Source organism: Thamnophis sirtalis, unplaced genomic scaffold (assembly GCF_051295495.1).
Source record: "Thamnophis sirtalis isolate CommonGarterSnake01/CBP01778 unplaced genomic scaffold, rThaSir2_p1.2 scaffold_6, whole genome shotgun sequence".
NCBI classification, from domain to species: Eukaryota; Metazoa; Chordata; class Lepidosauria; order Squamata; family Natricidae; genus Thamnophis; species Thamnophis sirtalis.
In genome coordinates, this window is record NW_028261386.1 from 27023409 (window position 1) to 27051401 (window position 27993).

General features: G+C 38.2%; 1 protein-coding gene and 1 non-coding gene across 2 annotated transcripts; both read left to right on the plus strand.

Annotated features, from left to right (window-relative positions):
• Positions 1 to 466: 466 nt before the first annotated feature.
• Positions 467 to 27984, plus strand: BLK (BLK proto-oncogene, Src family tyrosine kinase). The gene is made up of 13 exons (XM_087717479.1): positions 467 to 545; positions 4227 to 4341; positions 6582 to 6624; positions 10417 to 10510; positions 11186 to 11284; positions 13626 to 13729; positions 16417 to 16563; positions 17752 to 17904; positions 18965 to 19144; positions 19869 to 19945; positions 22839 to 22989; positions 25874 to 26005; positions 26842 to 27984. The coding sequence occupies exons 1-13, from the start codon at positions 508 to 510 to the stop codon at positions 27051 to 27053; spliced, it is 1545 nt and encodes a 514-aa protein (XP_087573605.1). The 5' UTR covers positions 467 to 507; the 3' UTR covers positions 27054 to 27984.
• LOC148044909 (U5 spliceosomal RNA) lies at positions 10628 to 10744 on the plus strand. The gene has a single exon (XR_015697203.1). It is a non-coding gene; the product is annotated as a U5 spliceosomal RNA (small nuclear RNA).
• Positions 27985 to 27993: the final 9 nt, after the last annotated feature.

Consider the following 27993-nt stretch of genomic DNA (forward strand, 5'->3'; position numbering starts at 1 on the left):
TGGGTGAAACTTCTTTTGTTTGTCTATTTATTATATTTTACCACAATGTAATTTCTTTCATAAATGCAGGAACTCAAACAAAAATGATTTCTTGCATGCTATCCGTGAAGAAAAAAATAATAGCTGTTAGGGGAACTGACGAAAAAGGTAAATAAACAAAGTTTAAAAAATAGAATTTGGCCTGTAAACAAAAAAAAAACCAACTCATTCTAGTCCTCTCGGGTTTCTTCCTAAGGACGTTTTATTTTCCATTGAAGTAGCCACAAGTCTAAGATTAGCTCAAAATATGCTATTTAGTTGGTTTGCTGGTCTTAAGGCTTTAGACAGCAGCAACCCTGTCCCACTTTGTTATTCTGATGTTGTTGGCAGGAAACCACTAACAGAAGTCAACTGACAAAGCGGAGTTACTTTATTAGAGCATTTCTCTAGTTGCATGCATTCTTATCAAGCAGACCATTAAAAAAAGACCTGGTTTGTTTTTTGTTTTTGGAGGATTTCTGGAATTTCATGAGAAATGTTTTGAGCCACACACAAGGAACTCTAAGGTGAGAAACTGAATTAAATATTAACCAATTGGGACTGTATTTGAGGGCATTGAATGTGATCCATAGGACTGAACATTGGACAGAAGAGTCATTTCAGCTCTTGATTTAGTGTTCAGAGACCAGCCCAGGGGCTAAGCGTAAGCCGTTCGCTTAAATTTAATTTTCCACCTGTAAAGTGGGAATAGTTTTAATAGGTGTTAACCATAATGAGAAAATATAATTTTGAGCAACCACATGTGTCCAATGCTCCTCTTGTTCAACATGATTCAGCATTCTCAATTTTCATCCATTTTCGCTTTCTTTTGGTATTTTGTAAGTATGCAGTCATGTGAAAGGTTGTCCTAAGTATATTAGAGACTGCTAATGTTATGAAGATATTCAGGATAAATATATAGATAATATTGAATAATATACAGTCTCCATGTAATAACAGATGAATGATTATTCCTCAAAATTGTTGGCAGTCACAGGCAAATTTGGCGATTATCACAAACCCCAGTTACTTATTTTCAATTTGCTGCTTTGCAGAGTGAGAAAGGTGGCATATAATTTTAATAAATAAATAAGTAAATAAATACATTTTAAAATGGTCACACAAATATGATTACCAGCAGCTGCTTAATGCATTTTATATACAAAGGTGCACCCACGCAAGTTTTTCTTTAAATGTAAAATTTCTCTGGCATTTTGGTCTGAATCCAAAAATTCATCAAATTTTGGATATTTTGCTTGATCTTTATTGAATGCAATATTGCATTATTTACAGGGGGGGAAAAAGAAATGAAAAGATGGTTCATTACCATGGTGGATGGTTCTGAAGAACTTAAAATTGCCTAACAAAAATGAAATCAATGACATATTTAAATTTTCATTGGTGATTTAAACGTTGAAGTTTAAAATATACTTATTTGAATTTTATTTGTGGGTGATTTGTGATATTTTAATGTCCTGGGGTTAAATTTGTCAATATTAAACTTTATGGGATGCTTGCCATGATGATATGATATGACAGACGATATACTGAATAACATTTACCATTTTTATTGTTCTTGTATTGAAAACTTCATTAATTTGCTTGTCAATTTTTTTTTACTGAAGTTGCAGAAGTTTTGCACTGAATGCTGAAGAAATGATACTCTTTTGTTCCTTGGATGTCTTAAAAACACAGGGAGAGAAGGGCTACAGAATTAAGAGCATAATTTAATCCAATTTTGTAGGCGTAGTTGTGGCTGGTTACTTTTGATTCTTGGATGACTAGAGAAATGTTGAGACATTCACCCTTCTAAATTCACCTGAGTGTTAGACCACATCATTCCCCTTTTTCCAGATCCTTGAAAATTGCTAATATAAGTATCAATGCCAAAGTGGTGGTCAAAGCTAAGTATTTATCCATAATTAAGTCCCTATGAATTGATTGGGCTTGATTACATTTGTGAGACACTTATTGTTGATCTTTTAGATTTGTTGAGTTTGCACAAGATGCTTTTTTGTCTTTGCTTGAAGGAGAAATAATAGATGCATCCATTTTCCTTTATAAATTTTCTAAATAGGGATGGGTTGATCCAAAGTGGACATAAACAATTGAGCAGAATATCAACAACTGTTGATAGCCAGCAATGGCTGTGATGGGTAATGCTAGACCATGTAAGGGGAGGAATCATACTGAATGCTCTTGGACTCAGTCCTGAGGTAATGCTGCTTGTTAGGGAAAAAAACAAATTTGCTAAATTCATATTTCCACAAAAACTACTTTCACAGACTCAAATCAGTTTATGAATCAAATCTTGGCATCTTTTTTTGAAAATTGGTCTTCTGCTCTGAGATGGTTCCAAATAATGGTTCTTAGACAAAATGTATACACAGTATTATGGATTACTAGGAAAGTAGCACAAAACAGTGCATTTATCTGAGAAGAAATTATGGCAGAAATGTGCACACTGTTCAAAATTGCATATCCAATTTAGTGGACTAGGAGAAATATACATAAAATAATATAAACTTCTAATTGATTTTTGTTTGAGGTTATAAGCAGTGAAAGGACTCTATTGATCAATATTACTCAGATAATATATGGGGGTTAAAATGAGACCATAGAGATATCATAAAGGATATAGTTTTCAGGCCCAGAAAAAACAAAGTAATGTGGAAATAATATTGATCTTTTTTGTAATGTTTTGTTTTGCTTTATCAAAACATTAAAAGATTATAAAATGTTGGTAATATTTTCAATTATTTATAAAATGATAAAAATGTGAAAGAAATGGAAGTTTGTAACTATTACCATATAAACTAGCATGAAAGAAACATAAAGCTATTTGTCTCAAAATAGGAAAAAATTCAATATTTATATTCATAATAAAGATCAAGTGATGAAAATTAAGAAATAATAATCTTAAAATCTCTTAATATTTCAGATATAAGAATATTCTCTCATGAGATTCATTCATGGGAGAATCTCATATCCTGGGGCAAAAGATACGGTGTAAATTGTCCTTTCCATCAATTTTTTTTCCTTTAAAATTATTTCTCTTTGTATCAGTCTAAATTAATTGGTATTTCTGTATTTCTGTTCCATGCTTAGTTATTAAACACAATATAAATGTAGTGAATTGTCTTAGTTAGTTTTATTCATATAAATCATTAAATTAATAATTTCTGTTATTAAATTGAATTAATCATTTAAAATTTGTATAATGAACTTGAACAGTATCTGGATGTTAGTAGGTAATATGTAATGAGCTCGATCCCATTTCTCTACATTTCATAATTAGCAGTATAAGAAAAGGGGGAGAAAGAGCAAGATTGGAACATTCACTGTGTTTAAATCTAAAGCACTGACATTTTAGAATCTTCTCCGTCAGCTGAAAAAGAACACATTTGAATACAAACAAATGTGCATGTGTTCAGTAACTAAAACGAAGTTTTAAAAGAAGGTAAAGATTTCCCTGTCAGTTGTGTCCAGTTCTAGGGCATGTTGCTCATCTCTATTTCTTGACTGAGGAAGCCAGCATTGTCTGAAGACAATTTCCGTGGTCATGTGGCCAGCATGGCCATATGCCAAAGATGCATGGAACGCCATTACCTTCCCACCGAAGTGGTACCTATTCATCTACTTGCATTTTCATGTTTTCGAACTGCTAGGTGGGCAGGAGCTGGGGCAAGTAATGGGAGTTCACCCCTTTGCATGAAGTTCTAGTTCTCCAACGCAGGCTGCCAGCTCTTTAGCTGACAAACACACCACCTTTAAAATAATTATCCTTTTTATTTCATCAAATTTGTGATATGAATTAGTCTGGCAATATTTTTATTAAAAAGCAGGTTATGGATGGCCGTTGTCATATTGTTGCTGTCATTATACCACAGCTCACCTAGGTTCATAACCTTTAACTAGACTGTCCAAAGAAAACTGATACATGAACATCTTCCAATCATTCCTCAAACCTCACTAAAGAGCTGCAAACTCAACAGGGGTTATTTTGTGCCGCTTTTATGCAGGACTAAAATAGTATTACTAAATTAAAAGTGTCTTATCATCTAACCCATGTTTAAAATATTGGGGGACATTCCAGTCCTGAAGAATACTCACACTATAAGCATAACCAAAGGCATCCATGAAATGATCCCATTTGAGTTGACATGAAATCACTTGTTTAAAGCCAGTCCTACTTGCATTTATTTCAGAGACAGGATGGGACTATGTGAAAGCAGGAAAAGCAGGAAAGAAAGGAATAATTCTCTATATAGACAGAAACCTCAGAAATCCATGAAAAGGAAAGTTCCACCACCTGCACCACCGGTAAGTTTTAATCGTCAAGAAAGAGTAATTTAAGAACTAAAATTCTGCACCCAGGCAAGGTATTCTAGCAATCAGATGCATATGTTTGAGAGGCTGAGTCCAGTTTCAAAAAATAAAAGAATTCTCCGTCTGGCTATCAACCTTAATCTCCACCCATCAGCTCCATCCATTTCACCTCGTTTCCTGTAGAAAGATTTCTCATTATACTTCTCAATTATTCAGCTAACATTTAACATTCATTTCAGGCATAGTACCTGCTGGGCTGGCTCAAAGTCCCATCTAATCCAGCAGCTCGATCGTATTAATCAAGCAGGTGGCTCCAGGATGCCCTAGAGGCAGGAAAGAAATTAGCCTCTGTCCAATAGTAATCAGCAGCAGCCAATTTTTTAATTTTATCAATTTTTTTATTACTGTTCCTTCAGCTTTAGTTGGTATCCAAAATACAGTAACTGGACTCACAGTTTCAACACAGTATGCAAAAATCAGGATATCAGTGTCACACTATGATGGTAAAAATGTGTGTCCACAAAGTTGATTAAAATGTCTGTTATTTCTGAACCACCCTGGAATTAAAAGAAATAGTAGCCAGGAAGATCTGAAATGCAGAGATAATATGTCTAGATATACCTGTCTTCCCTCACCACTGACTAGATGGCTAAGGCTAATGCATTAATTTTAATAATACTGGTAGTCCTCAACTTATAACACTTTATTTAGTGGCCATTCTAAGTTACAACAGGACAGGATAGGACAGGAAAGAACAGAATAGAATTCATTATTGGCCAAGTGTGATTGAACACACAAGGAACTTGTCTTTGGTGCATATGACCTCAAGACTGGACTACTGCAATGTGCTCTACATGGGGCAGCCCTTGAAGAGCATTCTGAGACTTCAGCTTGTCCAGAATGCAGCCGCACGAGCAATTGTGGGTGCAACTCGGTACACCCACGTCACACCTATCCTCCGCGAGCTGCACTGGCTGCCTATTGGTCTTCGGATACGCTTCAAGGTGCTAGTCGTCACTTATAAAGCCCTTCATGGTATTGGACCTGGGTACTTGAGAGACCGCCTGCTGCCAATTATCTCCAACAGACTGATCAGATCCCACAGATTAGGCCTCCTCCGAATTCCATCCACTGGCCAATGCTGATTGGCTACCACCCAGAGGAGGGCCTTCTCTGTGGCTGCTCTGGCCCTTTGGAACGAGCTCCCCGTGGAGATTCGGACCCTCACCACCCTCCAGGCTTTCTGCAAAGCCCTTAAAACCTGGCTGTTCCGACAGGCCTGGGGCTGATGAGTTCTTGTCCCTGCTCAAATGGTGTGGCTGTTGATTGTTTTTAAATTGTGGTATTGTTTTGTCCATGTCTTTTTTTTCTTGAGTCCCTCTGGGAATAGGGCGGCATAGAAATACAATAAAATCGAAATCGAATATGCTCTCAGTGTACATAGACATAAAAAGATATGAAAAGATACATTCGTCAAGAAACATAAGTTACAACAATATGTTAAATGTTAAAAATATGACTTAGGACTATGTGTTACATTTGTAACTGTTGCAGCATCCCTATGATCACTTGATCAAAATCCAGATGCTTGGAAGCTGACTCCCATTTATGACAGTTACAGTATCCTGGGATCATGTGATCACCTTTCTGACCAGCAAAGTCAATGGGGAAGCCAGATTCACTTAAGAACCATGTTGCTAATTCAGCAACTGCCATGATTCATTTAACAAGTGCGGCAAGAAAGGTCACAAACTGGGGCAAAATTTACTTAACAAATGTCTTGCTTAGAAATTTGAGCCCCAATTTTGGTTGTAAGTTGAGGTCTACTTGGATCTTCCCATCCTTCATTACTGGTAAGTAACGTAAAAGTTTCTGTTCGATATGGTTGTTTGCTGATCCTGGCTAAATTTCAGTATACATGTAATATTTCAAGAGGGAATAAATTGTAGTCTTCCAGTAGTTGTTAAACATCAACTTCCATCAGCTCCTCCTAACCTGGTCAGAAATGTGGGATGCTGGAAACTGTAATTCAGCCAACTCCAAAGGGGTCCAGTTTGATCTCTCCAGATAAACAGATGGCTTCTCCTATTAACTGAAATGAGCAAATTCTCAGCAGCCTGAATTTTGCTCCCAGGACAACATTTGGTAATAGAATTATATACAAATGTATCCTTGACATCCAATTTCAATGCAATTAAGTAATGCTTGGCTTCTCCTTTTAATTACTTTCAAAGGGCAAGAATTTATCCATCACTTCTGCTGACCAACTTGGTAACGGTAAAAAGGATTTATGTCTTTGTTTCTGAATATTTATTGGGGAGTCTTACCAGATGATGCTTAATGATGTCAGCAACAATTGCATGAATAAAATAACGCATCATTTCAATAAAAGAGAGAAATAAGAACAGTTTTATTTTTAATATATCAATACCGTTCTACATTGCCTATCTCAATTAAATGACTCTGGGTGGTTTACAATAAAATATAAAATATAAATAAATGAAAAAGATAAATCAGAATTAGAAACAAAGTTAAGAACGATGCATTTGAGTTATGGACATTTGCTCCAAGATGAAAAAAATTCCAGAATTTGGCTTCTTAAGAAATATGCTTTTGAAAGATGCAAAAGTTTAATAAATGGTTTTCTAGAGAAACTGAATATACAACCAACAGACAACAAGTTAAAAACATATTAGCAACATGTACTATAGATTAAGGTGAGAAAGAGTGTAATCATGAACTTCTCATAGGGAAATATGTGAATACTTCTACTTTTGTTTGCTAAATGCTGGTGAGCCTAACATCAAAGTTTCCTCCTTCTCCTACTCAATATTTTGGCTTGTAAAATGACTTGAGTCCGTCCCTAAATCCAAAATAAGAAATAGCCAGTTCTCACAGAGCTATATATTGTACCAGGCATGTGACCTTGCATTGAAAAGGAGAAGCTTGCAAATGTTTTTTTATTTGAAAAGGTCAGACAGTGAGATTTAGTATCTGTCTCATGAGTGCCTATATTTAGAAAAAAAATATCTTGTTCACCATCCATTAATTAACCAGCAAGCGCTCAAATTATAAAAAACTTTTTTTTCTCTTTTATTACAGAGCAGGGATGGGAGGGAAATCAAGTTTAATGGGATCAAATTTGTATTGAACAGATACAACTAAAAAGTCAGAGGTTATGCTTATGGTGATGTGGCTTTCAGTTTCTGAACTCATGTCAGAATATGACATGAATATAAGAATATAACTCATTCATTCAAGAGGAGGAGGGATTAGAAGACTGCAGTTATTTGTTGAAGAGAAGAGAACATCAAAATGCATTATATTTCATACATTTAGTTTCTGTTTCTTTCTTTCTTTCTTCCTTCTTTATAATTTGTCTCTTACTTTATGTAAAATTCTTAATAAATATAAAGACAAAGAATACGACAATAGAAAGTGGAACATAAATGAGATGATCTTAATAATCCCCAACACAGAGAAGGCAAAAGCATAGGGAGAAACTATTTTAGCAAGCATTACACTGATTACATTGTACCTTTTATAACTTGGTATACTATATCTCAGGTTATGATCATTTGCCCAGAATCCTTCAGGCCTTTCTTTGTAGCTGCCCCATACGATTGGAATCTCTCACACAACTTAATTGTTTCTCAGTGTTTTTGTATTTTACTACAGAGGTTGGTAGCCAGTAGGCCTCCAACACCCAGCAGTCCCAGCAAATAAAGTCAATTATGGCAAAAGTTGAAGTTTCTGTTGAGAAATATTTGGAAGGTCATAGGATACCCATTCCTGTCCTGATCTAACTAAACCCAAATATTCTGAAAGGACTGACTAAGGCTTCCCCTCCTTGCCTCCATTTCCTCCCCTTCCTCTGTGCTCTTCTTGTTCCTAAATTTAGATAATATTCTTAAATATCCATTCTGTCTTTGACAGTCTTTTATACAATGATGTTATGATAGTGATTATGATTACTACCATTCAACTTCTCATCATAATTATTGAAAAAGATGCAGAATCTTAACATAGAATATTCTCAGAAATGATTAGAGGAAGGAAGGAAGGAAAAATAATCAGAGAGAAGGGGGAACTGGGCTGAACACATCAAATTGTTCTTTTCAGACTACAGTCTGGGGCCAGTAGACATATAACTAATCACTTTCTCTGTGATAATTTGTAGTGTGATGCAAAATCTTCAGAGAAGATACTGTACATACATGCCAAATATGTTTTTTCCCCTAAAAAGGTAACAGGACTTTCTTGTTTTTTCCTTTGAAAACATTTCACTTCTTATCTAAGAAGCTTCTTCAGTTCTGATGTTCTTGGATGAGAAGTGAAACATTTTCATAAGAAAAAAAAAACCAAGAAAATCCAGATGCCTTTTGAGAAAAAAAGAACCTTTGAGACAACTATGTCCTGGGTGATTGAGAATCTCCACAAATATACACACACACATGCTCTGTGATCTCTAGGATCACTTTGGAATATGCATACACCTACATACAGAGGAGAGTTCCTCCCTTTATGGTCTGGTACACCAGAAGAAGTAGTGAAAATCTGGCGTACCAGATAGGACCTGTAGTAAAAATGATGGCTTGACCACGCCCCTGAACCTGCTCTCCTCTCAGAAGATTCATCAGAAGCTTTTTTTAAAAGTTGAAGTCCACAAGTCTTAAAACTGCAAACTTTGGAGTCCTGCTTTAAATTGAAAAGCTGCTCAGGTTTGCAAAGTGACGTTCAGCAATTATTGGGGGGTGGGGTTGCTTCCCACAGAGGGAAGGGAGAAAGAAAGAAATAGAAAAGAAGGAAGGAAGGAAGGAAGGAAGGAAGGAAGGAAGGAAGAAAGAAAGGAAGGAAGGAAAACAGCACAGCAATTTAGGGCTAGAAGTCTACTTAGAGGTCATCTAGTCCAACCCCCTGCTGCAGCAGGAAACCTTACATAGTATGGATTATTTTGATGCCTCTAACAGAGAGGAAAATTGCCAGAAAGGAAAAGGAGTTTACTAGGACAAGACTGCCATGGAGAGAAAGGCAGAGATAGTCCTTGACTTATGACTACAATTGCACCCAAAATTTTGGTTTCTAAGCAAGAGCATTATTAAGTGAGCTTCACCACATTTTACCCAATCCATGACAACACCTAGTGAGTGAAGTCGAATTGGCCATACCCACCCAGTCATATGACCACTGAGCCACACCCACAAAATGGGCCACACCCACCAAATAGGTAGTAAAAAGTTTTGAAACCCACCCCTGCTTACATATATTATATGACACGGACAAACAACAGTTTAGTTCAGATGTATAAATGTACATGGCGAGACACACATGGCAAGAAAAATGAATCTTGTAAGTTTACCAGACAGATGGCATAGGGAACAAAGCTGTTACAGAATCTGGTAGTCCTGCTAGAAATAGTTTGAAATCTTCTCCCAGAGGGGAGCAACAGAAACAGAGCGTGAAGTGTGTGTGGAGGGGTCTCTAACAATGCTTTGAGCTCTAAGCACATAGTGCTTATAAGCAGTATCCTAAATAACAGGAAGTGAGCTTCCTATCATCTTCTCAGTTGTCCTTACCACTCTCTGTATGGACTTTCTACAAGCTAGCAGTTTGTTAAAAAGATCTCAAGTATGCCTCCTTATAAGATTGCTGACTGGTAATATCTTATTAGCTTGTCCAGAATTAATATTTCTTAGCTATTGCTGGTCCCAGCAAAGAAACATTGTAGGGTAATTACTCATTTTATTATTATTATTGTTGTAAATAATTTTGATTGCTTCTTAAAAATATGATAGTAAATTGCTCTGGAAGCAAACAGGAATTAAACCACTAATGGATTTCCTTGAAACTAGCTATATAAGGACTGGTTTCAGGAATGCTACAACTAAGTGACAACTATTATTAAAAGACTATATCCCTGGGTCATTCAGGCCCCACACTGACTTTGTCTAATAAGGAATACGATCTGAAAACCTTCTTGATTTAATTTAAGTTTTGAGCCATTCACCCAGTTATTATTTATATTTTACTCTAGACTGAATCAATGTTTCTGTTTGTCACATGCTATAGGCAAGAAATATGTAATAGCACAATATGCTTTCGTGTCTATGAGTGATCGAGATCTGCCTTTGACTGTAGGAGAGAAATTTGAAGTCTTATGCAGGTGGGTACACTTTTCAGCTTTTGACTGATTTCATCATGCCCCAATATTTCTTTTGTCCTCCGTTGCAGAAAAATATTTCTCAAATACTTCTTTGTTCATCTGCATTTGACCTGGAACATACTGTGGTTTCTCATCAGATTGTATAAATCTTTCACCTTTCACTAAAGATTTCCTTGGAGAGGAACATTTACGAGTCTTTTACTAATTTTTTGAGGCCAGAGCCATAGTGGTGCAGTGGTTAAAAAGCAGTATTGTAGGTTAATTCTGCTGACTGCCAGCAGTTCGATTCTCACTGGCTCAAGGTTCACTCAGCCTTCCATCCTTCTGAGGTCAATAAAATGAGAGCCCAGATTGTTGGGGACAATATACTGACTCCGTAAACCACTTAAAGACGGTTGTAAAGCACTGTGAAGCAGTATATAAGTCTAAGTGCTATTTCTATTGCCGCTCAGGAAATGTTCAGAAGAGATTTCAGGAAACTGTCCATTCCTCCCAGTGCTAGTCAGCCATAATAATCATAATGCCACTTGCAGGCCTCTGTCCTATAATAAGGCCTCTGTCCCATATGTAATGTATCCTGTTTAAAGTGGATTAAAAGGAGCTTAATTCTTTATTCAGTCTAATTTATTTATTCATTCATTCATTCATTCAGTCATTCATGTATTTTGTTCACAGTGAAGGGGAGTGGTGGTTAGCAAAATCCCTTACTACTGGAAAGCAGGGCTACATTCCTAGCAATTTCGTAGTCACCATCAATAGCCTGGAAGAAGAAGAGTAAGTATGAGAAAGTCGGAGAGCTCTTGATATTTTTGTGATGCATGCAGAGGACTTATCTCTGATATCTTGTGGAAATTCTAGGTGATATCTAAGCCTGTTTCTTGCCATCATGATATTTACACAAGCAATTATGAGGTCCATGTGTGCATGTCTATATGCATATATGTTTGTGTGTATGCATCTTCTGTTCACTCTCTTTCCCATTCCTTGGTCAGCAGAGAGGTCCTTCTGATGAGGTGACCCAGTCCTTATCCTGAGTCCCATCCTCCTTCTTTTCTTCAGGCAGTCCCAACCCCTCAGAAGATATTGACTTTTTGCTGTTCCCATGACTCTAGTCTAGGGTATGTCAGAAGCAGTGCCCACCTTGGAGAACAGGAATGATGGATAGAAGTGATAAGAAAGAAGCATTGATCAAGGCAAGAAGCCATATTGTTGGCAGGAGACCCACCAGGTTAGACTGAGGTCAACTGGTAGGCCTCCACTGTCAGGATGCTCCATTTCCTGGACAGTTTCCCATGGAGTTAGTTAAATTGTTGTGCAAATAAATGAAATAATTATTATTCAAGTCTTCTTTTATAAGGCCCTATATTTATTTTTTAATTACTGAATGTAATCTAATATTTCTTATTTTAGTCCCCTTAATCAATAGTTTTGTACTGGTTTGTTTCCTTGCAATGATGATAATGAATATTGTTATGCTCATTAGCTTCATTTGAGGTTCTTCCCAAAGTTAACATCGCAAAAAACTAACAGAAGAAAGTGATAAGATGAACTGGTCTGTTGGCAAGGAAGAAAATAAAGTTTCACCCACAAGCTCTGTGTTTTAATGGCTGATTCAGGAATGTAGTTGACCCTATAAGGGACAGGGACCAGTTAACAAAAGCAATCGTATGCATATTTACTGTATGCATCTTCACTTAGCTTAATACAGCTTATCCCAGAAACATGTGTGTGGACTGTACAACTACAAATTTAAAGGACAAACACAGGGAAGCAAAAGTGAAATAAAAAATGAAAGCAAGGAGGAAGCTGTTAATTAAAAAAATAGAGCATTTTCAGAAGACATTTCATACAGTGGTGGGATTCAAAAAATTTTACTACCAGTTCTGTGGGCATGGCTTGTTGGGTGTGGAATGGCTTGATGAATGTTGCTTGGTGGGCGTGGCAGGGGAAGGATACTGTAAAATCTCCATTCCCTCCCCACTCCAATGGAAGGTTACTGCAAAATTCCCATTTCCTGCCGATCAGATGAGACTCAGGAGGCAGAGAATATATGGGGGTGGGGCCAGTAAGAGGTGGTATTTTCCGCTTCTCCAAACTATTCAAAATTTCCACTACCAGTTCTCCAGAATAGATCAGAACCTGCTGAATACCACCTCTGATTTAATAGATTCCTCTAAACAAACCAGTGCAATTGTCTATTAAGTTTAAACATTTCAACACAAAACATATTTACAAATAAATTGTTAAGATTACATACCATTAAATAACATTTTTGAACTTCTGAATTCACTACAAAACTTAGTGAAAAGTAAGAGGAAAACAATTATAATTTGCAATTTTCTGGATTTCCAAGATTTTTGGGGAAAAAACCATTGATTAAACTCAATGTTTTTCACACTTGACACTCTTAAGATGTGTGAATGTCAATTCTCAATATTCCCCAGCCAAGTTTGAAATTGCCAAGACTGGGAAAAACCTGCTGTAGTTGGAATCATTGAAGTATTCGGAGACTTCAGCTGGTCCAGAATGCGGCTGCGCGAGCGATCGTGGGTGCGCCTCGTTTCACCCACGTAACACCTATCCTCCGCGAGCTGCACTGGCTACCTGTTGATCTCCGGGTGCGATTCAAGGTGCTACTTGTCACCTACAAAGCCCTCCATGGTATTGGATCTGGGTACTTGAGAGACCGCCTACTGCCAATTATCTCCACTAGACCGATAAGATCGCATAGATTAGGCCTCCTCCGAATTCCATCAGCCAGCCAGTGTAGACTGGCAACTACCCGGAGGAGAGCCTTCTCGGTGGCTGCTCTGACCCTCTGGAACGAACTCCCCATGGAGATTCGGATCCTCACCACCCTCCAGTCCTTCCGCACCGCCCTTAAAATCTGGCTGTCCCGGCTGGCCTGGGGTTAACGATTCTAACCCCACTCGAATTGTATGACTGTTGTGTTCTTAAATGATGTAGTGTCTCCATGTTGTAAATTGTTTGTCCTCCCCCCCCCTTTTGAACTGTGAGCTGCCCTGAGTCCCCCCAGGGAAAAGGGCGGCATACAAATAAAGTGAAAATGAAAATGAAATGAAATGAAATAAAAAGCTTGCTCTTTGTTTTTCAGATGGTTTTTTAAAAGACTTAACAGAAAAGATGCTGAACGTTTATTAATGATGCCTGACAACAATATAGGCTCATTTTTGATAAGGGAAAGCGAAAGTGTTCCAGGTAAGAAGTTGTAGAATTGTTTTAAAGGTAAAACTTGCATGAGTTGCTCAGATTAGGGATTTTGTCCTGGTAATAAAAACAACAAAAATATGTTTGTTTGTTTTTCATTTGGAATTTCTCCACGGATAGCAGTCTAGCAATTGTTTAAAGATGACTGGGGAAGGATAGGTGGCAAGATCATCTGCAGAGCTTTTATGAGAATTATTCTAAAGCCACTCGGATTTAACCAGAGTTAGAGATTGTGACTTGTCAAGTCCTGTTGAGATAACTGGACCAAGACCTTGTGTGATTAGCTAGGTTGAGTTTGAATCTTGAAGATTTCTTGAAGATTTGGACACAGAAACCCAAGCAACTGTTTATTCAATTTTGCTTCTCCCACCAGCCAGCAGATGACATTTGATTGGGTATATACAGTAATAGGCCAGAGTCAGTGGTCCCACCTTTTTTTAAGGTGATGATACATTCATCCTCAAGATGTTGTCACTGAACCCAAGAGTTCTAAATAATTTTCACCCAATTTCAATCTTTTCTTTCTAAGGAAGGTTGTTGAAAAGGTTTGGCAGTGGGTCCAGATGGCTATGGGAAAAATTATCTAAATCCTTTTTAGTTCAGGAAAATAATACAGAAACAGCATTGAACAGGCTTGTTGGTGACTTGTGGTAGACCAGATCATGCATGATGCAACTGTCTTAGCTTTCTCTGATTTCTTAGTGGTTTTGATGCATTCCATCATAATGTCATTCAGGACCATCTATAAAGATTAGGAATGATGGACATTCTGTTATGTTTCTCCTCCTTTCTTCCAGACAGTATTGGTGGGATGGCAGGGAGAGAGAGAGAGATCTGCCCCCAAACTCTTGATGTGGGCACTATAGAAATTATTTACAGTAATGGGCTGCGAAAATAACCTTGAGGAAGAAGGGGAAAGTCCAGGCACCAGTCAGATAAAAGAAATCTCAGCCCAAAGCAGGAATGGAATTTGAGAAGCATCTCAGACTTGATTACTGTATATACTCGAGTATAAGCCTAGTTTTTCAGCCCACTTTTTGGGCTGAAAAAAGCCGCCTCGGCTTATACTCGAGTCAGTGAAAAATTTGCCCGAAATGGAGGAGAAAAAGGGGCGGGGCCATGCCGCTGGGTGACACTCGTGAATGGCCCAGTGCCCCTGTGAGTTTCCCCTCCCTCTGTGTCAGTTTGCCGCGCAGCGTGCACCGCACCATCCCCCCTCCTCACGTTCTAATGTAATGCAGGGCTGTCTTACGATTCCCCTTCCTCCCCCTCCTGCCGCTCTGCAACGATGTCCCACCTCCTCCTTGTTATGGCAAGCAGCCACATAGCGATGTCCCACCTCCTCTGGTACAGTGATCCAATGATAGGAATCACTGTGCCGTGTGTCATAGGAGGCGGGACATCGCTCCCGCGGCTGCACGGGACATCATCATCACAGCGGGACATCAGCATCATGAGGTGAGTGAAGTATTTCATTGAATACACCGCTAGTTTACTGTTTTTCTTTGAAATAAATATTCAAAAACATTATTGGTATCTATTTTTATTTTTGAAATTTACCGGTAGCTGCTGCATTTCCCACCCTAGGCTTATACTCGAGTCAATAACTTTTCCAGTTTTTTGTGGTAAAATTAGGTGCCTCGGCTTATATTCGGGTCGGCCTATACTCGAGTATATACGGTATACCTAGTTCTCTTTAGGATAAATGTAGGGAGGGGGAATGCACATTCAAATTGGCCTCTTTATCAACTTATACATTTTATTAAGTGGCATAAGCTTTTGTAAGCCTCAGCTTACCTCATGATCTGCCTGATTTTGGCTTACCATGGTTAATCTCTTCCCACAACTTCAAGGCTCACTTCAAAACTCACTTGCAGGATTTGGGTTTAGTAGTCTAAAGAAAAGAAGGACTAGGGAGGACATAATACTAGTATTCCAATATTTGAGGGGCTGTCACATAAAAGAGAGGGTCAACTTATTTTCCAAAGTACCAGAGCGCAGGACAAGAAACAATGGATAGAAACTAATCAAGAAGAGAAGCAACCTTGAACTAAGGCGAAACTTCCTAACAATGAGGACAATTAACCAGCTTCATCACTGAATAATTTTAAGAAGAGATTGGATAGTCACTTGTCTGAAATGGTATAAAGTCTCCTGTTTGAGCAGGGGTTTGGACTAGAAGACCTCCAAGGTCCCTTCCAGCTCTATTCTGATTGATTGTTTGGTTGACCATAGAATATGTTGCTTTGCAAAGAGAGACAAAATGGAAATGGTCAGGAGTAGAAGGATTCTTTGCCTCTATCCATCCCAGACAAGTAGTGACACAAAAGAGGAGGTACACACATATTTGGGTGTGTTGTACAGAGGAATCAGGCTTCAGAAGAAGTTAGCAGATATCTGGTCTCCTTTTCATTGTTCAGTGCTTTGTCCCTAGTCACATGAAATCAGATCCTATATTGGGATGTTGCTAAAAATTCAAAAGTACTTTTCTCCAGTCTGGCACCCTTCAGACAAGTTGACACTTCACTTCCCAGAATGCTACAAGTACTGTGAATTCTGAGATTTGCTCCCCTAGGAGGTGCATGTTGGATGGAATGGCTCCGTCTACAATAGACTGTTCCTTCTGATGGCACAATTTAAGTACTAATAAATAATCCTCCCTTTTTTTCTTGTTCCAGGTGCATTTTCACTTTCTGTTAGAGACATCATCTCTCAAGGGGATATTGTTAAGCATTACAAAATCTCCACTATGGACCAAGGTGGATACTACATCTGCCCCAGGACTACATTTTCTTCTTTGCAGGAGCTTGTCAAGCATTATTCCAGTAAGAATACTTCTGAAACCTTTCAGATTCATATTTAATAAGATGTAAAGCAGAGTATGTCCCATAGAAACACAACAATTTAGCTTAAGTTCTGTGAGTTCTTAAGCAACACAAGTGTTTGCAACACATCAGTTCAGATTGTCTAAAGTCATTGAAGATCCAGGAGTTGACATGGCCAATGTAAGCATGTGGGGGGGGGAGTCTCGATGTTATTATTTTTTAAATTGATTTTGATTAGATATTTAAAAGTACAACCAAGTAAATAAAACAGAAAAAATATAAATGGATCATTAAATTAGATAAATTAAATAAAATTCAGTTTAAAATGCTGCCCTAATTAAGTCATCATTATAATATTAACTATAACTAAGAACAGGAAATTGCAGTAATTTCTGCCTAATTTCAGAAATTTATCCTTGATTAGCAAATCAAACCCAGACTTAAATGTTAACCTCTTATTTTAAGAGAAACCCAAAGTTTATATGCAGTAATAGCTCTAGTATACAATTATCGTTCAGGAATACTTTTCATCTTGTACTGAATTCTGCATTAAATTTGTTTTTCCAGATACCAGATTATTTTTTACTTTGCCCTGTACTCCCAAAATTTACTTGACTATTCCCCCTTCCACTTCTCTCTAAGGTAGAGGAAATGGAAATCCATCAGTGCTGCCTCAAACTTATTGTTTGTTAATTTCAAAGACTGCAGTGAGGACAAAACTGAGAGGTCTACCAGTTTGCATTAATATTTTTCACATACACATCCTACCTGCATGAATAAGGTCACCATAGAATAGCAGATTTGAATAATTCCTATTCTCTTGATATATAGCCCGAAGCAAGTGATCTCTCATGAGGTCGATGATGATGATGATTCCATGCATTTCATGCATTTCCTCCCATTGCATTAGTGTTTGGGTATCAGGGTTTTACTATTAATGTTATGAAAGAATCAAAAACTTTAGAGTGCAAGGTGATGAAGCAAAATGTGAAAATCTCTGCTTATCTCAATTCTTTCCCTACCTTCAGGAAAGGGATCTGAAATTTCTCTTCTTCCTTAATTTGGGGACAGAGATGATTTTTTCCAACCTGAAAACTATAGGGAACTGTCCAACTGATTTTTGTTATCTCATTCTCTGAAAATTTACCTTTGGTTTGTCCTACTTCTTCTTTGTGTCATCCTGCACAGCTAAAGATAATGGTTTGTGTCAGAGGCTAAGATATCCATGCAAGTCTCTGACTCCACAAGTACCCTGGGCTGCTGATGAATGGGAAATCCCACGAGACACTATAAAACTCATCAAGAAACTGGGAGCAGGCCAGTTTGGTGACGTGTGGATGGGTAAGTTAAGACTGATACTCTAACCTCCATGACTTTATGAAATCCTTTATTTACTCATTGGTGTTTTGTTCCTACTCCTTTTACTTCTACTCTTTCTCAAAAATATCTAATTAAAAGAGAAAGAAAAAAGTTTGGTTACTGTCCACTCCATATATGAGCTCTTGCCTTTCAGTTGAAGGCTATGGCAATGTGAAGAGGAAGTAATGTACTGTATGGATATCTTAGATTTCCATTTGGTTTCAACTTTATAAAGTGCTTACAAAAACAGCAAAATTATGATATTTAAATGCAATCCATTTGAGAACATTAAAATGATGCTACCAGATCAGGCCTTCCAGATCTTCCCCCAACACTGAGACAAGCTGAGATTGGAGCTTGAAGACAGTGGTGAAGTAAAGAAGATTAGTTCTATTTTTGCTTGAATTGCTTTTTGATTGTATTGTTTTTTTTTATGTTGCTTTGTTTCATACAACTATTCCGAGTTGTATGTTCCAGCCAGAGTTGTGTTTCTTAAATAAACCATCCTGAATTTCTTGATATAAATCTAACAAGCAAATAAAATAAGGGTCTTGTTTCAATTCATGGTATTTTTAGTTAAAGAAAAAAGAATCAGACAGCAGTTGGCGGGAAAAATCCTGATCAGCCACAGCCAGTCATAATAGATATGTTAAAATAATATATCTAAAATATAATATAATAAACAGTCTGGCCTGATAAATGGTCACAACCTCGGTCCCAAAATCTTGCTATAACAGTACATTTAAAAAAAAAAAGTTCTTAATGAGGAAAATTTGGTCAACAGGGTCTCCCCTTGTTTGTGGGAGTTTATGATTCCATGTTTTAAAAAGACCTCGCTCTTCTCCAGTTTTTGTTTCGTTTCCTATGAAAGCTTGATGGAAACTTTGACATTCTTATTCAGTAGTTTGCTCCCAAGAGTTGGCTTGGGCAGGCTTGGAATGTTCTGGGGGTTGCTGATTTTAGGTTTGAGAGCCAACATTTGCCCATAAACCTAGTTATGTTTTACCTGATAGTCATTAATTTCCGCACACCCCTTTCGCAGGCTACTACAAGAACAATGTGAAGGTTGCAGTCAAGACATTAAAAGAAGGCAGCATGGCCCCGGATGCCTTTTTGGCTGAGGCCAACTTGATGAAGAGACTTCAGCATAACAAGTTGGTTCGATTGCATGCTGTGGTGACCCAGCAGCCAATTTATATTGTAACAGAATACATGGCCAATGGTAAGTAAATCTTGTTAATCATTCTAATGGACCTCTATCAGTGCTATAGATATGAACTAAGCAGGCCAAATCTGATTATAGTGGCAGTTTTTCCCCACAAGCATTTGTGACTTGCTTAATGAGCCTCAAATATTTGGAGCAGTCTATTTTCCCTGTCAGCACAGGTTCAAGCAACTATCGAAGTAAGTCTGTATGCTATTGTTGCAAAGTGGAAATTGCCCCAAAGACAACATGGCTGTAATCCTTCCATCCTTTGTTCATATTTTGGGTACAGAAACTCTATTGTTTAATAGAGCCCCATTTTGGGGGAAGACTTTTTCTTTTGTCTTTTTTTTTCTCCTCCAGCCATTTCTCAAGGAGGGACAGAGTAATGGTGACAATATAATTGCTGTAGCTAATCCAAGGGTCTGCCACAGGCCGGCTACACTGATAGTAAATCTATTTGCATATATACATAAGTTTTTATTGAAGATTCCTAATCTAGTAATATAATAATGCAACCATTACAAAATCACTTAAAATCTGATTATTATTATTTTTAAAAAATTGCTAATTAAGTGGTATGATTCTCATCCCTTGGCAAGAATCACAGTCTAAAGCTGAACCCAAATAACAAATGAAAACTGATTTAACCAATACAGTATTATCACATCCAACTTTATGAATATTTATTTCAACCAAAAATATCCTTATATTTTTATTGCTGTTCTTTATTTTTGGACAGGAAGCCTGCTTGATTTCTTCAACACCAATGAAGGGAGGAATCTGTCTCTTGCAAAACTAATAGATTTCTCTGCTCAGGTAAACTATTTAATATTCTAAGGGTACAAGGTCTTGATATTTTCTCAGGTTATGGAGAAGGAAAGGAGAAGCAGAGGAGAGGAAAGTGTTTAGGAACAGATGGGAAGGAAGCAGGTGAGCACAGATCTGAAATGGTACAAAGCACTAGATTGATCCCCTATACCCCTGATGGCGAACCTATAGCACAGGTGGCATGCAGAGCCTCTCTGTGGACACACCAGCCAGCACACCAGCACAGCTCCACTGCACGTACATGATTGCCTCATGCCATCCAGCTGGTCATTGGGTCTCTGCTGCACATGCATGAGGGTGGAGTGCATGGGGGACATGCACAGGGGGGCACTTGCATTGCATTTTTGGGCTTAGCATGGTACCCCCACACCCCATTTTGGCTTCCAGATTGGTAAAGGAGGTCTTCCAGCACCACACCCCATGCATGCGCATGCACATCCCTCGCATGCCCTCACGGCCCTAGACTGTCAACATGATGGACAGCAAAGCATGTCAGATTTGACATAACTTGAAACCACCACAAGTTGCTCTTGGCTTAAGGAGAAAACACTGAGACAATTAGAAAGAATTTAAGGGCATCTCATGGAAGAGCTGAAGACAAGTTGATTGCAAAACCTTGAGGACATGAAAAAGTAAAGATGATGCGATGGGATGTTTCTGATATAATTAGATGCAAGTGGGGAAAAATCCAAAGCAGAAGTGATTGACATATAGATTAGGTGGTAAAAAAAAAGAAATGGAAGGAGTTGCCAAGAGAGTTAAAATGAGAGAATGTGAAGGAGTAGTGGAGGAGGACAAAGGAAAAAACAATGTGTTGAAGGGGACACATAAGAGACAAAAGAAAAACAAAAGGAACAGCAGAAATAATAAAAAGAGACACAGAGAAGCTATTTTCCTGATCCTGAGAGGTAAATTCCAGTGGATAATCTCTTAAGGAACATGTCTGTGAGCCCAAAATAGAGGTTTCCTGGCTATTGCATCATATTTGAAGATTCAGACTCAATTTTATGTATTAAATTTACATGCCACCCATCTCCTCGATAAGGGTACAGTATAGGTGGTACAGCACAGGTACAGTTTGGGTGGTACCTTCCTCAATAGTAGTACCTTGGAGTCCTAGTGGACAGCCATTTAAATATGAGCCAGCAATGTGCAGCAGCTGCCAAAAAAGCCAACACAGTTCTAGGCTACATAAACAGAGGGACAGAATCCAGATCACGTGAAGTGTTAATACCATTTTATAATGCCTTGGTAAGGCCATACTTGGAATCCTGCATTCAGTTTTGGTCACGACAATGTAAAAAAGATGTGGCGGCTCTAAAAAGAGTGCAGAGAAGAGCAACAAAGATGATTAGCGGACTGGAGACTAAAACATATGAAGAACGGTTGCAGGAACTGGGTATGTCTAGTTTAATGAAAAGAAGGACTAGGGGAGACATGATAGCAGTGTTCCAATATCTCAGGGGTTGCCACAAAGAAGAGGGAGTCAAACTATTCTCCAAAGCACCTGAGGGTAGAACAAGAAGCAATGGGTGGAAACTAATCAAGGAGAGAAGCAACTTAGAACTGAGGAGAAATTTCCTGACAGTTAGAACAATTAATCAGAGGAACAGCTTGCCTCCAGAAGTTGTGAAAGCCCCAACACTGGAAGTTTTAAAGAAGATGTTGGATAGCCATTTGTCTTAAACGATAGAGGGTTTCCTGCCTAGGTAGGGGGTTGGACAAGAAGACCTCCAAGGTCCCTTCCAACTCTACTATTGTATTATTTGTATGGCATTAAGGTGACTCTGCCTACCCTACCATGACACTCACCAAATGGTCATTGAGAGATCACCTGACAATGTTGAAGTAAAGACTGAATGTAGAAGGAGCCCATAAAATATTTTTTGAGTTCTTTCTATGAAATATAAAGCACATATGCATTGAAATGTCAGTTTATCTCAAATTGTTTACCTGCATCATGAATGCCGCACATACCAGCAGCAACTGACCGCCAAATGTACATCTAATAGCAAATGTCATCACAACAGTGTTATTTGTGTAAATGGGCCCCAGGCACACCCAGCGATTACCCCTTATTTCCAAGCAAAAGTTAAAATTAGGCGGCTATCAATGTGCACTTGGTCCTGTGGTCAGCCTCACTAGTACACTGAGAGGAAACCAGACTGCAGCCTTTATCTCACTGAGATCAGGACAGGAAATAACACACTTCTGGGCGCCCCATTTTCCACTGAGGTGAGCAGCATTTGAACGAAAAGCAAATCAACTTAAGCATTTGACAAAATTGTGGAAAATATGTTTTCATATCCTTTTTGAAACTGTGTGAAAAAGAAACCCCTAACGTGGAATAAAAAATGTAGTGTCCCTTTAGTTTAATGTATGTATGTATGTATGTATGTATGTATGTATGTATGTATGTATGTACGTACGTACGTACATACGTACGTACGTACGTATGTAAAGTCACAAGGGTGAGTAGAACATCAGAGCTATACAGCTCTGTTTGCTGGCAGAAGATCTGGGATTGCATCTTAGTTGCTAAAACGGTAGGAAAATCACTTCAGTCCTTTTCAATAAGATGCCTGGCTTAACAAGAGCAAAAATGACCAGGATTTTCATTTCCAGAAGCAGCAAGCAAAGCCAAAAGTTTTTTCTGTTTTGGAATTCACTCTTACTCAATTTTCCAATTTTTAAAGTGTTTTTCCCAAATGGCTCTGTTAAGGACAATGGCAATCAAAAATGCATGTTAGTGAGAAATAGAAATATGTGGCTTTCTTTATCCCTCACCAAACCCAAAAACTCTTCTCTTGCTCATTGAGCAAGTCAACCTTTGGATCATTTCAACACCAAATATGTTCACTGTGGACTTTATTTCTCCTAGATTGCTGAAGGGATGGCGTACCTTGAGAGAATGAACTTCATCCATAGAGATCTCAGGGCAGCCAACATTCTGGTTTCAGAGTCCCTTTGTTGCAAAGTTGCTGATTTTGGCCTGGCTAGACTCGTCGAGAATGAATACCTTGCAAAGGAAGGTTAGTGAAACTTTATGGTAAAAGAGATAGAATTGCGGGTCATATTCCACCAAACAAGAAAATTCCGGAGGTAAAAGATGTGCTTTTTCGTGCACAAAGATTATTGCCTGAATGGCATTTCCATAATCCAGGCTCTGTGCCCTTAGCAGTATAACTGAAGTTATACATAATAATGATGTCTGTTGCAATCATAAACAAACAAACAAACACACACACACATATACACACACAAACATATATAGGGGTGGGTTCCGGCAGAGACTACTGCCGATTTTCTCAGGGATGGGACGCACGCACATGAAGTGCAATACAAATTGCTCTGCGCATGCGCAGAAACAAAAAACAAGATGGTGGCACTTAAGGGGCCATCGGAAAAACCTGTTAGGGGGCGTGGCAGGCCTGGGTCGCTGCCGGTTCCAGCGACCCAAGCTGCCAAGCTACTACCGGTTTGGCTGAACTCATCCAAACCGGTAGGAACCCACCACTGCATATATATATACATACATACATACATACATACATTCATACATACATACATACATACATACATACATACATACATACATACGCATAAATAAAGGACTATTTTATTCTATTCCCCAAATTCATTCATTCATTCATTCATTCATTCATTCATTCATTCAGGAACGTTCTAATATACAAACTCAGGCACAGGTGCTTCTCATTATCTCCCATATGTCCTTCAGTTCTCTCCCTTTATCTTAAGGTGAGCCCCAAAGCTTGGTTTTGTATTAAGACTGTACTCCACCTTGGATCACATATCCAATTCTCGCTAATGTATCTTTTAAAAAAATATGGCTCTGCCTCTAATACATAGTTTGAGAAGCTGCTAAAAAGAAAGAGTGGAAGGTAGAGATATTTTTTAAAACTTGTTAAGTTTGTCATTGAGGGGAAGAGAATTGATTTATAAACAGTCTCATTACACAGCTCTGGGTGGTGTACAAATAAAATCACAATATAATTCAAATAATAATTCGATAAAATACTGTATAAATCACAAAATAATATCATTAATGACACAGATTTTAGTTTGGCTACTAATCTCTAAGGTCCTACCACAACACCCAGGTGCTAACCATTCTTCAGAAGGTTGTAAGAGTGGGGGGAATTCTTGTCTTAATGGGTGGGCTGTTGCAAACAAGAGGAAAACCAATGAGAAGTCTTGTCTGCAGGTTCCTTCCCATCATATCTCTGAACAAGCAGGTTGCAACTGGGAGTCCTCCTGCTGGGAACAGCAGATGGGCAGAGGCCTCAGTCAAGAGGACTTTGTCTATTTGCTCTTTTCCATATCACTTAGAACATGGCACAACTGAAGATGATCGCCTACACCCTGTTACTTTGCTATTGGATTATTACAATTTCTTCTAAATGGGACTGTCCCTGAAAACCACCTGGATATTTCAGCTGGTATAGAATGGAGCTGCCCATGTACTTACTGGACAATCATGGTGTCTCATGTAATGTTGTTACTATAAAAGGTACACTGGCTCTTAATGTATCTCTGAGTGTAAGTCAAAATGCTGGCTGTTACCTCTAAAGCAATAAATGGCTTAGAAGGTAGACATCTGAAATACAGTTTGTCCTTCCCTCCCCCCAGAGAATTACTATCCCATTTTTGTCCTACTAATAGGCATGCAGGTGTATTACTTTTAATGTCAGAAAGATTGTGGGGAAATTATTGGGATATCCATGAATGCTTAGAAATAGCCTGAGTGTTTGTTATAGTCCCATATATTAAAACAGCTTAGATATGGGGACAGAAAGACAAACTATTTTTATTTATCCATTCCTCCACATTTATAGCCAACCTAGCCTAGCCATCATTATTATATACTGCTTAGGTATCTAGTATATGAGAAGTAATATTCAAATACACTATATAAAATAATAAAGTCAGATATTGCCTAGCCTAACTATTCTCCTATGCATAGGATTTAAAATAGCTGACCTTGAAAAAAGAACATATCCTCCCTTATCTGACATACTGTACCTATCTTCCTTCCTGCAGTCCTAAATATGATTTTTGGATAGAATTGAGATATGCCAAATCTAGTGCATGTAAGCTCGAAACATAGCCTTAACTCCTAAATTTTATGCTAATAACCCAGCGTTGCCCAGGTATTTATTTATAGGGGGAAATGTCCGGAAAATGTTGGATTTTCCCCCTTACCAGAGGGAGCAACCTTGTGAAGTACTGTGACCTCCACAAGGACTCCACAGTACTGTTATCATGGCATAGTAGAAGCCATAAGCCATTTTAAGACACAATAGGCTGTATCTTAACAGAACACACACCCCAAGAGGTTTTAGGGATGTCTTACTCACACAATATTTGTTTCCAAAGAGTAAGTTATCTGTGTACCAAGTTTGGTTGAAATTGCTCGAGACATCCCAGAGTTATGCTGGAACACACAGTCTCTCTCTCTCTCTCACACACACACACACACACACACACAGACAGACAGACACACACACACACACACACACACACAGCCATTTTTATATAGAGAGATGGTGATTATGTGTAAAGGCAGGACTAGAACTCACGCTCTCCTGGTTTCTAGCCTGATGCCTTAACGAATGCACTTAATTGGCTGTGATATATTGGCTACATTAAATTGCCCAATGCATAAATAAATTGACCAACTAGGCTCACTTTCAGTGCTGAACTTCTTCACCTCTGCAAATAGTAATCAGTATCAGTGAACTGGTCAAGTGTTCCTGATCTTTCATATTTATGTTCTTGTTCATACTCCCACACCTTGGAATATCTTAACCAGTTTAAGCAAAGAAACGCAAAATAGATATTGAGAACCAAATTATGCTATGAGGTTTTCATTTTAAATGACTTCTTTAATGGCAGGTGCCAAATTTCCTATCAAATGGACAGCACCAGAAGCAATTAACTACGGAGTTTTCACAATCAAATCTGATGTCTGGTCCTTTGGAATTCTTCTCACTGAAATTGTTACCTATGGACAGACTCCCTATCCAGGTAAGGCAGGCTGCAATCTAAGACCCTTCATTGCCTTGAGCCAATGCTTCTCTCTGATTGCTCCACTATGGGTAAAAGTTCAAAAGGGTTGTTGTTAGGTTAATTGTTCAGCCCAATACTAGACAGCTTTTCATCATTGGGCATTTATTTATTTATTTATTTATTTATTTATTTATTTATTCATTCATCATTCATTCATTCATTCATTCATTCATTCATTCATTCATTCATTCATTCATTCGTATTCCTGTAAGTTGAGTTGGACTGAAAAAGAGTAACTAGCCCAAAGTCTCCAGCTAGCTTTCATGGCTAAGGTACATCTAGAATTCATAGTCTTCAGCTTTCTAGCCTGATGCCTTAACCACTGGCTTCAAATATACTTCGATTGCCTTCAGATGCACTTCAAATGGCATGTTTACTAATTCAGACACAGATGTGTTTGAGTTTGATTTCATCAGGTTCTTAGTCTTTATTTTTAAGGGGTTGGTCGGCACTTTTTTTCATGAAATAGGTGGGATATGCCTGCATTTGCAAAGCTGAATGGAAAATGGGAATATGTCAACTTAATAAATAACTGTAACTATCACCACCAACACACAATCACACTTAAATGTTAATGTTTCCTGCTTGGAAAATCTTACTTTTGAACATATTTGGAAAACACATTGTGCAAGATATAAAGACTTGAGCCACCAGGAACGCAAAACAGTTGGGCTGTTTCAGAATTCCAAATGCATGCATGAATTATATATAATTTTGGTCCCATTGTAAATCAAGAACTACCTGTGCATTACATGGTTTATGTATAGCTTAATCCTTCCTTTTCTTCCCAATAGCTATGATGAATCATGATGTTATCAGGCATGTAGAACAGGGCTACCGGATACCTTGTCCAGAATCATGCCCCTTTAATCTCTATGCAATTATGTCAAAATGTTGGAAGGAGAACCCAGAAGAACGACCGACATTTGAATACCTCCAGACTACCCTTGAAGACTTTTATACAACCACAGAAAAACAATATGAATCGGAACTCAAAATGTCTTGACAAAGAGGATTTTTTAAAATCATAGCATGGAATAGTTCGGGAGAATTTCATCTTAGCTACACTTTGCAAAGTTGTTCCCAATCATAGAAGTTAAGTCATATGCATCTCTGAAGCTCTATATACTGCATGTCCTTGCCTGGCTTTGGTTTCCCCACCCAGTGAAAAATAATGTAAACCATCAAGACTGGATTTGGAGAAGAAAGAACATGTGACAAGAGTAAGGTCTCACTCTTTCACTCATGCTTCCCGAATGCATGTCCGTATCAATTGTTCTGAAATGGTACCTTCCGCACTATGAGAAAGAATCCAAAGTATGGTGTAAGTTCAGTCTAGGTAAAATAAATGTTTCCATTCAGATTGCCTCTGGAATCAGATGTGACCATTAAAATCACTCTGCTGAATCAAACTTACTTACTCACTTCAGTGTTGTGGCTCACTTCATCGAATGCATGAAGTGGCTAAACAGAATTCTCTTTGATGAGATGGGTAGCGCATAAATGAGAGAGCGAGAGGGTGAGAGGGAGACAGAGATGCAGAATTTAAACTGGGATGGCATCTAGGACAACTCACCACAGCCAATTCACCATAGCCAACTCACCACAGCCAACTTGCCATGGGATAACTCAATGTGGGATTAGCTCCTTTTATTATTCATCAAAGCATTACAAAAACTGGTAATCATAGAAATGATTTTCTTTGATATAAGAGATAAAATAATTTTGATGAAAACTTTGTCAATAAAAGGAACTAAGTGAATCCTATCGCAACAAAGGTGGTATTCAGCAGGTTCTGACCAGTTCTGGAGAATCGGTAGCAGAAATTTTGAGTAGTTCAGAGAACCGGTAAATACCACATCTGACTGGCTCTGCCCCCATCTATTCTCTGCCTCCCGAGTCTTAGCTGATCGGGAGTGAATGGGGATTTTGCAGTATCCTTCTGC

Bases quoted from the DNA above. Each gene is read 5' to 3' on its own strand.
- BLK (XM_087717479.1), top strand. From the start codon at position 508: ATGAGAAATGTTTTGAGCCACACACAAGGAACTCTAAG. The intron at 19,145-19,868 runs GTAAGTAAATCT...ATTTTTGGACAG, and splicing joins AACAGAATACATGGCCAATG to GAAGCCTGCTTGATTTCTTC. The intron at 19,946-22,838 runs GTAAACTATTTA...TATTTCTCCTAG, and splicing joins TAATAGATTTCTCTGCTCAG to ATTGCTGAAGGGATGGCGTA.